The 13,405-nt window shown below is 38.7% G+C and overlaps 1 protein-coding gene across 1 annotated transcript; it reads left to right on the forward strand.

The window, feature by feature from the left end:
* Positions 1-3,306: 3,306 nt before the first annotated feature.
* On the forward strand, positions 3,307-11,718 carry LOC143302253 (mediator of RNA polymerase II transcription subunit 21-like). The gene is made up of 4 exons (XM_076616844.1): positions 3,307-3,469; positions 5,238-5,358; positions 9,901-10,001; positions 11,281-11,718. Exons 1-4 carry the CDS (start codon positions 3,428-3,430, stop codon positions 11,452-11,454), a joined length of 438 nt encoding a protein of 145 aa, XP_076472959.1. The 5' UTR covers positions 3,307-3,427; the 3' UTR covers positions 11,455-11,718.
* The last annotated feature ends 1,687 nt before the right edge of the window (positions 11,719-13,405 follow it).

The following is a 13,405-nucleotide window of genomic DNA, read 5'->3' on the forward strand; positions in this document are numbered from 1 at the left end:
AGCGAAGGAAGCATGGCTCAACTTCTGGAGACGTTTTCCCTTGCAACACCTGTTGGAAGTGCTGCGCATCCGCAATCGGCCTCTTCTCCCATACGAGGACACACACCGACAAATAAGCCTGCCTACCTACTCATCCGTCGGTCCGACGGGAGACTCCATCATCGTCATCGCCCAGGTATAGTTTAATGCATTCGGTAAATCCTTGTTGAGCATGTTCGCTGCTTTGAATTTGGTTGTTTTGAATTGGGTCTGCAATGGCGACCAGGAAATTCGATTGAAAATGGAAGTAGTGTCAATGATTACTTTATTTCATCTAATGACTTTTATTATCTTAATTTGTTTGCCGTGTGACCTTTGTGAACTCTACGTTGCTGATCGATATGAATCTGATCATTTTCCTGTTGAATATTGTATTACACTGTTAACTGATCATCAATTTAAAAGCAGAGAAAGTAATGATGTCCAGATCATTGAAAAAAAATGTATGGAATGATGAACACAGTCAAGAACTTTACAGGAAATTATGTGAAGTAGAATGTCATGATGAATTGCATATATGTAGCTCTTGAACTGTGGATTGATGTTTATGTTAATGAAGCCTCGGCGGGACTTGTTTAATGATTGTATGCGTGAGTGTGCGGCATGCATGAAGAAATGTATTAGGGTAGATAACAGTAAACATCATGAAGGTTGATATGATGAGGAATGTAGATATACTAGACGAAATGCCACGTAGGTTACAGAGAAAATAACGCAGACTGCTAGATAAAGATGACAATAATGAGCATGCGAAAGCTAGGAGAGAATACAAATATATGTTAGATAGGAAGAAAAAACAGTTTACTAAAAATATGTTGGATAAGTTGATTACTTTTATTAATGACCAAAAACAGTTTTGGAAATGTGTAAATAAAAAAATATCATTTAAAAAGAAACAACCTAAAAATGTATGATCTGTAGATGACTGGTTTGAACACTTTAGAATCTTATTGGATAAAGATTTACCACACGATGACACTGATTATGTCTTTCTATATATGGAAACTGAAGCCATGAACCGTTCAATCTCCCGAGAAGAGGTTTTTATTTGCCCATGGAAAAATAAAAAGTAGAAACAATGGTGTGAATCTATTATTCTTCCACACACACACACACACATACATATATACATATATATATATATATATATAAAGGCAATGTAAATAACACCAATGACTATAGAGGCATTTCACTCTCTGATATTAGTAGTAAAGTATATAGCACTATCATTAACCAAGGGCTTCAGGAATATGTAGAATATAACAACATAACTGGAGAACATTAAGCTGGGTTGAAACGAAGTTACTGAACAATTGACCATATGTTTACTCTCTTTGCTCTGATACAGAAACAATTTTTATGCAATCGTAAACTTTATGTGGCATTTATTGACTTTGAAAAGGCATTTGACTCAGTTAATCGGAATTTATAATGGCCCATTCTTATTAGAAATGGAGAAAGTGGAAAACTTTTTACTGAATTGCATTGAGAGTATGTATCTATAGTGTTGTTAAAACAAGAATTAGATTTAGTGACAAGCTTAGTAATTATATATGTTGTACAAGAGGTGTCAAACAGGGAGATGTATGTAGTCCTATTTTGTTTTCCTTATTTACAAACGAATTAGCAGTAGAGATAATAGATAAAGGAAGGCACGGAACTGATCCTATGGAATTGTTTATTCTACTACTCGCCGATGACATAGTTTTGCTCTCTGAGACAGTTGTTGGTCTCCAGACACAATTGAATAATTTGAACAAATTCAGCTTAGCAGTCACAGTTACCTGGTAAATATGGATAAGATTAATCATTGTTTTCAGGAAAGAGGTTATTTGGCAGCGAGGGGAAGGTAGGTTTATGATGGTATTGTAATGCCTGTGGTTAATGTGTATGAATATATCGGAATATATATATATTTTTTTTTATCTACGCGTTAGTTTTGTAGCTAGCAGAGCAAGGAATGCATTGTTACATATTATGAAGAAACTTTGTTTGCTGAATAATAACTCTCTTGACCTCTTTTTGAAAATATTTGATATCCAGATGTAGTACGATTCTACAGAATCTTCGCAATGATGAAGGCGGTAGTCAAGGGAAAGAAGATTGTATTGTATGGTTCTGAATTGTGGGGATAAGGTGGTATACACTGTGAATCTGTTCATTTATTTGGCCTTAAAAAGTTTAGCCCAGTCTAGGGGTTGAAATGAGAACACCTAGTGACTTAGTGTATGGAGAAACTAGGTACCCAATTTATGTTAAATCTGCTATCATATGCACTCATTATTGGTTGAAATTATTGAAAATGAGTAAAAATCGACTGCCAAGGAAATCTTACAAAATGCTAAATGATTAAGATTCAAGAGAGAAAAGAAACTGGGTGTCGAATATGCGAATGTGTTTATATGAACTTGGGCTTGGGTATGTTTGGGAATTTGAAGGAGATGGTGATGATACTAGATTTTTGCAAAATGTTCGACAACGATTAATATAGACTGTAGGTGGCAAGACTGAGAGGGAAAGCCATATCCAATCGAGCGAAAGATTTGACATGTATCAAGTTTATATTTCTGATCATATAGTGAAGCGATACCTTTTGACTGATTTGAACAGACACCTACGACTTATTCTCACTAGATTCAGATTTGGTAATTTTGAATTAAACATACATAGATATCGTTATAAATCCATTTGTCATTCTGAGTTAATGTGTCATTTGTGCTGGGAATCCAGAGAGGATGAAGTCCATTTTGTTTTGAAATGTCCTGTCCTTACTGACCTACGAACCCAGCTCATTCCTAAAAAATATTATGCCACATATCCGTGTATATTTCGACTATGTTTATTGATGTCATCGGTGGATGAAAACACTATACGCAGTTTTGCTTTGTTTCTTTATAAAGCATTTCAATTAAGAGAGACACTTATATCCTAGTTTTATTGGAGCTGGTTAAGGAATATGCTGCACTGTTTGTATTTACAATTACAATGACACATTTGAAAAAATTTTTTGTTGTTTCCCCCTGTTCTTATGGGGCTATGACCTTAACTGAATAAACCATCTTGAATCTCACTCTCTTTTCTCCCCCCCCCCCCCTTTTTTTTTTTTTTTTTAGCGCTGTATATACCCGTCACTTGAAGGTAAAACAAGACAGCGTGACTAGCAGATTAAAGATTAAAGACTGACGTCGTCTTTCCTACCTGTCCTGTAAGAAGGAAACAAGCTGTTTGTGCCTTTTGAAAGTTATCGCCAACGAAGTGTCTACTTTCCGGTAAAAAGTCATTCACGAGAACAGTTTTCTTCTTGAAAGATTATTCGTGAGAGGTGTTTTGGATTGACTACTCCATTGTCTAGACAAAATTAGTTGTTGTTGTTTTTAAGAAGAAGAAGATGGCCGACCGACTGACGCAGCTACAGGATGCAGTTAATCAGGTAAGTTTTATTTAAACAGTAGCAATTATGGTTTACGTCAGTTATACCAAGGTGATAATTTCTATAATAGTATTAATATTAATATCTATTCGTCCAAGAGAAGCATGCACTCTGTTTTTGTAAGTTGGTAAGAACTAAAATCACGAAATGTAAAATTCGTTCATGACGATTTCACATTCACAGATTTTATCTGCAAGATTAAAACTATATAAGCTTTTACTGCATAACTGATTTATTCCAAAATCGTAATGTCTAATCTTTCTACTCCTGTTTACCCTCTTTTAATTATTGTGTTTTTAGACGCCTTCTCCCACTCCCCACTTTCCTTATCTGTTAACTGTTCATTTTTTCCTTCCCGACATTTTTTTTAAAAGTAGGGATGGGCGAGTGGAGGAGAAACAACAGACCAACGCAGCAACTGTGTGTCAAAATGGGATTGTTGGTGGGTGGAGAGAGGACTGGGGCTGTAATACCTTTGTGTGTGTGTGAGTGTGAGTGTGTGTGTGTGTGTGTGTGTGTGTGTGTGTGTGTGATGCATGTACTGATGTAGGCAAATGAATGTTATGAAATGTATCATTCAGTGTATGTATCATATGTGTAATTGTATTTGTAAATGCTCTGGAGATAGGACGTCTGAATATCCATTATTATTATTTCTAACTTGTTAACTTTGATGAGAAAATTTCAACAGAGCCACCTACAAATCCCTGTGTCAGAATGTGTGTGTGTGTGTGTGTGTGTGTGTGTGTGTGTGTGTGTGTTTTGTACATTAACTTGTTTGGTTTTCTGCTGATCCATTTTCAGCTGAAACACAAACACTAAATGACCACACACACACACACACACACACTCACACTCACTCACTCACTCAGTACACATGTATACAATGTATACATGCATGTATGTGTATAAATACATGATGATCATAGATGTTATTTATTTATGATTATGTTTAGTAATAAATTCTATATGATCTCTTTGTTGGATGATGAAAACAAAAGGCTCAACCGAAATACACATGGATCACCCTAATGCTTATTTATACAGAAATTGAGAAAGATACCCCTTTCTTACATTTATATTGAACTTGTTATAGCAAGTTTAACTTTAAGTATTTACTTGTATTGAATGATCTTGCTGTTAAGTGGCTTTTAAACCTAATTTTTTTCTTGTCTGATTTTTTTTTCTAAGGAAAAGAAAACTTTTTATTTAAAAAACTTATGTGTACCAACTACCATTGCATTTTGAGGCCGTTTTAGTTTAAAAGAAAAAAAACCTTACTGCCTTGTTTGTTTTCCTATTTCAGTCCCAGTATTTTCTTTTTATTTCAGTTTTTTTTTTCTCGCTTTTTTGTACTGAACTGAAACTGTCAAAGATTAGCATCTTGACTATACTTTGATATGATAGGTCTGTGTATTTTTCCATGTACAGTGTTGTAAATTAAATGGTGTCTTAGACCAACTTATCAAATTCATGATAAATGGATGCTGTGATAAGCCTTTTCAATAATTATTTCATTTATAATATTGATTCATAATCAGTTGATTTATGCTCCTGTGCAGCCATTTTGTGGAATTCCAGATCACAATTGTGGCATCACACATCTATTAAAGAAATGGTGATTTTTTTGATTTTTTTTTTTCCATTTTGCTCATGAATGAAGACAAATAATATGTTCATATTTTAGTTATGCTGACACTAATAATATATATATGTTCATATTTAATATATACTGACACTGTGACAGTTTTGCTTTATATTTTTTCAGCAAGGTGAAAATTTTTGCAACAGTGTGGGAATCTTGCAACAGTTTGCCACTGCCAGTCAGTTCCCAGGTTTTGAACGCCCTGCAGGGAAAACCCCAAATACCATCCCTGAACCCTCTGAAGGTAAAATTAACCACAGAGGTGGTTAAGTGAAACAGACAAGTTGCAGATATGTTCATAATGTTGGTATTAAATTTAAATGAAGTTAAAAATGTTTGATTTACCAAAAAATAGTTTTGAAAAGCTAGATTTATATTGTTTATATCTGTCTGTACAACAAAAAATGATTCAGTTTATATCTGTGTATAGTACCATTGTAACAGATGTAGTTTGCACGCATACTGGGAATCTAATGAATAACACATACTGGGAATCTAACGAATACAAAAATAATGAAAACTGAAAAAAAGAAAAAAAATCTTGAATCAAGAAAAAACATGCTTCATACGTACATTCATTACTTGACTACTGTTCAACACTTGTCAGGTGACAAGACACAGACCGCAGAAAAGCCAACAATTTATAAGAAACATTCACATGAAAAATGTGTACTTAACCATTGCTGGCTGTCGCTTTTGACTACACACGAAAGCTCATGTGGGTCGTCCATGACCCATACCTTTTAGAGACAAAAACCTGTATATTCCTCCAAAGCTTGTGTGGGTCGTGCACGACTCATACTTTGTAAAGAGACAAAAACCTGTATATTCCTCCAAAGCTTATAACAAAATATAGAAAAGGAAAACATATCGTAACAACTGATTACACACACATGCGCTCACACATGCACACACAGACTCACACAAACACATACACTCAGAAGAAACACATGCTCACGCATTCACACAAACGCACATACACACACACACTCATACACACGCACACACAACTGATCACACACACAAATGCATAACACCACATGCACATAAATACAAATCCTACTTATGCACACAGAGATAGATAGATTGATAGAGAGAGAGAGTGAGACTGAGAGAGATAGAGAGAGACAGACAGCGAGACAGAGAGAGAGAGGTAGATGACTCATAGCATCCTATACACGCACAATCAAAGATATTCAGTTGCACACATACATGCTGTTAGAGAAAGGGATGGAAGGGGGTTATAGCTGAAGACAGGCGAAAGGGACGGGGCGGGGGTGGGGGTGGGGGGCGTAGTGGGAGAGTAGTGGGGTAGTGAGGCTATTGAAAGTAAAACTTCTTTATTTTCCTTCACTAATTGCAAACTAAACCTTCTGAAATCACTATTAAAAAGGTATGGGTCATGCATGACCCACACGAGCTCTCGAGGGGTGACCACGTTTTTTCATCTTTAAAAAGTATGGGTCATACACGACCCACACAAGCGTCCGTGTGTAGTTAAAACGCCACCTTTAATTACTCATTAACTAATTAATGAATTTTTTTATTTTTTGGCAAAAGTTGGCCTTTTAGGTGTAGGAAGCAATTCTGAAATTTCGTAGAAAAATATTAAGAATTGGCTGAGATATTTGCGTTTTTGTACCCTTCGGGTCGTGTACGACCCACGATAGCCAGTGATGGTTAATGTGCTCATTGAGGGGAAAGGGGGTTGAGGGTGTGGAGAAGGGTGTGGAGGGGGCAGGATGGAAAGAAAATCACAAGAGGAACCCTCCATCCATAACCACCAAATGAAATTGTAAATTATGTGAGCATATTTGCACAAGTGTATGTGTGAGCATGCACACATTTGTGCTCCTGTGCAAAGGACAGGCTTGTGTGAAAAAAAGTGTTGGGGAAGGAACTTAAATATTGGGGGACAGGGTGGGGAGAGGAGGGAGTAGGTGTGGGTGGCTTGGGGTGGGATGATTTTGTATAATATGGACCAAACAACAAAACACATACTGTGCATAACAAGGTTTGTCCATGTGAAAAATATTGGCATCATCCTGCTCACCTATTTGTCACCACAAATCAGTTGTAAACACATGGTAAATAAGTATCTGTATGGCTGTCTGACAAATAAAGAAACATATTTTACGCATGTGAAAAAAAATTTTAATTACACATACTTAACCATGACCCAACTAGTGCAGACTCCGGCAGGGGTCTGACATTCCTGCCTGTGCAAACTACTATCCGCCTATGCGGAGAAAACGAAACTACGGCCGATAACCTCCCAGAAGTAGGTAACCTCCCCTTTGTCCCACTGGCTAGTGCCCTAAAAAAATTATGGCATTAGGTATTACAAAGATTTTATTTATCCATCTGTATTATTCACCTGCTTAAGAACCAGGGATGAGTCAAAACCTTGAGTGTTCCAACAGGGAGGGCTGGTTTGTGGACTGCACATCTAGACTCTAAACACTATGGATCCATCATGCAGTCCAAACACAATGGTCAAGCCGTGCCCTGCACTCCAATACATTTTCATGATATTGATTTTTTTTTTAAATGAATAAATAAATTAAGCACAAAAAAAAAAAAAAAAAAAAAATTCAACCCCCAAAAACCCACTCATGTTTCCAACAGACTGCAGGAGGGAAGCATGAGCGGTAATCATGAGACCAGCTCTTTCACACAGGTTATGACAAAGTGGCCCCTGTGACTAGTGTGAGTGTGTATGTGCGCGCATTTGTGTGTGTGTGTGTGTGTGAAGTAAAAAGGGAAGCAGTTGCATCCATAAAAATCACTCTTGCTTTGCTTTGCTTTGCTCAAAACTTAACATTCAAACAACTTAGACATTTTTTCACCATTTTGTCAAGATTTAATTCTATTCTTAAACACAGTGCACTGTACCAACAGACAAAACCAAAGGCAAGAACAGATCCAGTTTAACATTTGTGAAAAGAACTCAGGGTGGATTTATTTACATCAAGGGAATGAAGCTTCTGCTGGCAATACAATTTTAATTGACATTTTTTGTGTTTAATTTTTGCACTATTGGTGCAGAATGTCAGCTTGTTGTCTAAGATAGTATCTGGATTCTTGTAAAAAAAAAAAAAACTTGCACGTTCCATTTTCACACCAACAGTAAACAAATCAGGGACTGCAGCTGGGTTCCTAATAAAATCGTGAAGCATTTTGTCTTTTTTATTATTTTAAATCCAGATGATTATTTTGTGCTGTGAATGTCAAGAAAGGCGACACCAGAAAATGTCAAAACCATCGGACAATCAGCCTCATCAGTCACCCCAGCAAGGTCATGCTGAAAAGCATCCTTAACCGACTGAAAAAAGAAGCAGAGGAACTACTAGCAGAGGAACAGGCCAGTTTTAGGGCAAAAAGAAGCACAGTTGAGCAGATCTTCAACTGCCACCTCATGATGGAGAAACACCTTGACCATCAGAAGGAACTATTCCACAAATTCTTAGACTTCAAAAAGGCTTTCGACCGAGTGTGGCACCAAGGCCTGTGGCTGGTCCTCAGAAGTTTTAACATCGAGGAAGGACTAGTCCTGATGATCAAGGCCCTCTATGACAATGCCAGCAGCGCCGTTCTCCTTAACAACAACATCGGCGAGTTCTTCCGTACCACAGTCGGCGTCCGACAGGGATGCCGACTCTCACCAGTCCTTTTCAACCTGTTCCTGGAGAACATCATGAGAGAGACCCTCCTAGATTTCCACACCACCATCTCTGTAGGAGCAAGACCAGTCTGCAGCCTACGCTTTGCAGATGACATTGACTTACTGGGAGGGAGCAACCAGGAACTCCAAGATCTGACAGACAGGCTGACTGATCATGTAGGCGCTTACGGCATGGAAGTGAGCGCTGAGAAAAGCAAGGTGATGGTCAACAGTAACACCAGCGCCCACGCCAACATCACCATGAATGGCCAGGAACTTGAAGAGGTGGAGGCCTTCAAGTACTTGGGAGCAACACTTACAAAGGACGGCAGGTCGAACACAGAAGTGAAGATCCGCCTCGCAACAGCAACATCAGAGATGGCAAAACTGGACAAGATCTGGAGGAGCAGGAGCATTTCCCTTGCCATCAGACTCAAACTGTACAGATCCTTAGTGTTTGCCATTCTCCTGTATGGATGTGAAAGCTGGACACTGTCAGCCGAGCTTGAGAAGAGCATCCAAGCATTTGAGATGAAATGCTACCGAAAGCTGCTCTGCATCTCATGGGTCGAACACAAAACCAACGACTATGTCCGGAGCAAAGTCGAAGCCACCGCCGGACATCAAGAACCCCTCCTGGCCACCATCAAAAGGAGGAAGCTGGCTTGGTTTGGCCACATGACCTGCCACAACACCCTGTGCAAGACCATCCTGCAGGGCACCATTGAGGGTGGAAGAAAGAGGGGAAGACCAAGGAGAAGCTGGACAGATGACGTCAAGACCTGGACTCATCTGAAGATGCCAGAGCTGGTGTCAGAGGCCGAGAGCAGACCAGGCTGGAGGAGAGTGACGTCCACTGCATCCCTTGTGTCCCCCCCCTCACGACCCAGTGGGTCACAGGACAAAAGAGAGAGAGAGAAAAGAGAGAGTCAGCCTCCTGAAGCATGTTCATGTTATATAAATGTCTATGTCACTGCAAAGGTATTTTAATTTTTGAAACATATTTGTTACTATTTTTCTTGACACCTTAATTTTTCATATTATTGACATAATGAACTGAACTTATATCTCTTTTGATTGCAATACTTTGTTTATGTCTGCTGATTTGTATTGTATTTTCAGATTATGCTGTGATGTTTTCCAAGCTGATTGCAAGGACTGCTAAAGATATTGATGTACTGATCGAGTCACTCCCAAGTGAGGAATCTTCCCTTGAATTGCAGGTAATCATCCAGATAAGTTTTGGGATTGGTGTGGGGGGAACTAACTTAAACTTTCATGCTGTGAATCTGTAATAAACGTGAGAGAAAATGTAATTTGTGTACTAGAAATACCCATCTTTGGAAACTTGTATAAATTTGTTCACATGAGTCTGGAAATTTGTGTCTCTTAATTTTGTCATCAGATTTGTGAAAAAATATATCTTTTTGTTAGCATAATGAGTGTACGTGTACAAGCACTAACATGCAAACTCAGAAGCATGTATACAAACACCACACACACACGCATGCTCGCATGCAATATGTACATGCACTTCATTATACTGGCATATAAACCTCCCTCCCTGCCCCCACCTATCCCCCTCCAGCCATACACATACATACCAAATATACATGACCACTGAGAGGAGAGTGATCAACAAGGTTTTTAGAGCTTTTTTTTTTGCAGGCAGATACAGTCAGAATGATGGACAGAATATGGTGTGTAACCGGTAACATGATTTGGTAACACTTGTATTTGTATTTCTTTTTATCACAACAGATTTCTCTGTGTGAAATTCGGGCTGCCCTCCCCAGAGAGAGGGTGTCGCTACACTACAGTGCCACCCATTTTTTAATATGTTTTCCTGCGTGCAGTTTTATTTGATTTTCCTGTCGAAGTGGATTTTTCTACAGAATTTCGCCAGGAACAACCCATTTGTTGCTGTGGGTTCTTATATGTGCACTAAGTGCATGTTGCACATGGGACCTCAGTTTATCGTCTCATCCGAATGACTAGCGTCCAGACCACCACTTAAGGTCTAGTGGAGGGGGAGAAAATATCCGCGGCTGAGCCGTGATTCGAACCAGTGCTCTCAGATTCTGTCGCTTCCTTTGCGGACGCGTTACCTCTTGGCGATCACTCCACTATTAAGTAACGGAATTTTTTAACAAAATGACTAGATGTTATTAACCAAGTGATTTTTGTCAAAAGGATGAGTTGTGTGGAAACATTATGGAAGTGGAAAGCTGAAGATGACTGAACAAGAAAACCTCTATCAGTTGGTCATTCACTCATTGACATCAGACATTCAAAAAGGAGGAGGCATCATCACCTTTGTTGTGTGTATCTGAATGTGTATTGGAATACATTGTAGTTGTGCTTGTGCATAGACATGGTCATGCATTTGTACATATATACATACTTACACATATACACATACTTACACATCACCCAGTGTGTGTGTGATTTATATTGTTTAGTCAGTTACATGCCTGAATTACCCACATTATGTAACAACAGCTTGCGAGCTTACAGAGGCTGGAATCAGAGAACCAGGAGTCAGCCAACAAGTTGGAGGATGTGGTGAAGAAAGGGGAGGAGCTGTTGGCAGAGATCCAGCTGGCCCTTCAGGACATTGCTCACGCCCAGTTGGAGAGTCAGGCTTTGGAGAGCTCCATGTTCGACACTACGTAACTGAATGCATGTGCATTAGTTGTATAGATGTGCACACAATTGGAATGCTTGCTTTTACGAGAGAACAAGTATGTCTGCGAAACAAGGGTAGTGATGAATGGGAATGGACGTGGTTCTGTGAATATGTGTGTAACTGTTTGAGGAAAAGAGATAAAAGTGACTGCTTATACCATGTTCTTGTCTTAATCAATGTTAGTGTGGGCTTTTTTTGTTTTGTTTTTTGTTTTTTTAAGATGAAAAGAAACTACCACACTTCCAAGAAAATCATCAGAAAGTAGATCTGTTATTGTCTCTTTTTCTGACTTAAGATTGTTTTTCAAAGGACTGTTGGATATTCTGTGCTGCGAGGAGGAATGAGAAGGGTAACATTTTCTTGCCTACATTATTAATCTTTGATTTATTAATGAATATCTTTCTTTTTGCTGACTTTATTTTTTTATGTTTTTATAATCTTTGAAAACAACCAAACCAGCTAAATTAAAACAAAGAGGAATAGAATGGTCACACCATACAATTTTGATAAGATCTTTTTCGTTGATATTTAGAAAACAAAATTCATTAAGAAAAATTTCAAGACTTTTGAGCAGTAATTTAATGCTTAAAATACCAGTCATCATTTTTTTCTCTTGTTTACAACATTGATAAACATGTAATCATAAAAACAACAACCATGCATCATATCAGATAAGTTTTATTGATACCCAGTCAAACATTGAACTAAGACCTAATGGAAGATAATTTTAGCAAAAGCAAAGCTGTTTTTTTTTATGGTACATCTACTCCTTTTTATCCAGCCCCATCTTTCTGTTGATACAATTATGCCTTGGCATGATGTGAATAAAAAAATATGTAATGTATGGCTTTAATAAATCTTTGAATCATATTTCCTGTCTGTTGGTCTCTCTCCCTCTGCATCTCACCTAGCTCCATCATAAACCTCCCTCACAGTCACTGTCTCTCTGACTCATGCTGTTTGAATGACAGTCTTTTTCTTTTCATTTGGTAAGTTCTTTCACATGGCAGCTGGCCACGTCATCTCAGATCTGTGCCATTTTCACATGCACAATGTTCAGCCAGAGTCCCCTATACACAGCTATACCCAGGCTGTCTGCCGTAGGTCTAGCAGGGACTACAGGGACCTGTCAGTGTTAGGTCGCCATGAGGCAGCACAGCAGAGGAAATTATTCACTGCTGCTTTGTCACTTTGATGCATGTTCTGATTTAGCATTTTCAGGACTCCACATACTAAGCTTCCAATACTGACAAAAATAATTGATTACTTGCAGAGCAAGATGGAAGTATATTCTGATAAATGTCTGTGCATGTGTGAGGGAGAGATTTGAACTTCGGATCAAATCATGTTGATAATCCATTGGGTCCTTATCAGGAATTTCAAGGCCAGTGTTATTTGATGAAGTACTGCATGGTGCTTGAAACCTCAACAATAATAAAGCCCTCATGCCAGTCCACTGCAGGCAGTCGTTTTTTTGTTTTTTTAAAGGCCTGTAAAACGACAATAAAAGGTCATTTGTCTTTGAAAAAAAACCCTGAAAAGAAATGCACAACTCTGATTTAAGGCTGTGCTGCTTTTATATGTGGATCAGACACCTTGAGCGCTAATGGCACCTCAAGAATTGAGGAGATATTCACAGACATTTTTAAACCCACCCTCATCAATCCTGTAATCTCATCTCATCTCATCTATCCCATGACCCGTGGGTGGGTCGTTGGGGCACCATGGATGACTGCCTGGTCAGCTCGCACCACCTGCCTCGGTCCTCAGCGGCCCTTTGAGTTGTGGCAAATGGCAGGCCCGTCCACTCTTTGATGTTGTCCTCCCACCGCTTTCTCTGTCTGCCTCTCTTCCTCCTTCCTTGTACGGTACCCTGCAGGATGATCTTGGCTAGGCCGTCTGATCGTGTGACGTGTCCATACCAGCGGAGCTTGCGTT

This window comes from Babylonia areolata, chromosome 29 (genome assembly GCF_041734735.1).
Source record: "Babylonia areolata isolate BAREFJ2019XMU chromosome 29, ASM4173473v1, whole genome shotgun sequence".
Lineage (NCBI taxonomy): Eukaryota > Metazoa > Mollusca > Gastropoda > Neogastropoda > Buccinidae > Babylonia > Babylonia areolata.

What these genes read in the sequence shown, in the direction of transcription:
- LOC143302253 (XM_076616844.1), top strand. Translation starts at nt 3,428, where the DNA reads ATGGCCGACCGACTGACGCAGCTACAGGATGCAGTTAATCAG. An exon ending in CATCCCTGAACCCTCTGAAG is followed by an intron (nt 5,359 to 9,900) that starts GTAAAATTAACC and finishes TTGTATTTTCAG; the next exon opens with ATTATGCTGTGATGTTTTCC. An exon ending in AATCTTCCCTTGAATTGCAG is followed by an intron (nt 10,002 to 11,280) that starts GTAATCATCCAG and finishes ATGTAACAACAG; the next exon opens with CTTGCGAGCTTACAGAGGCT.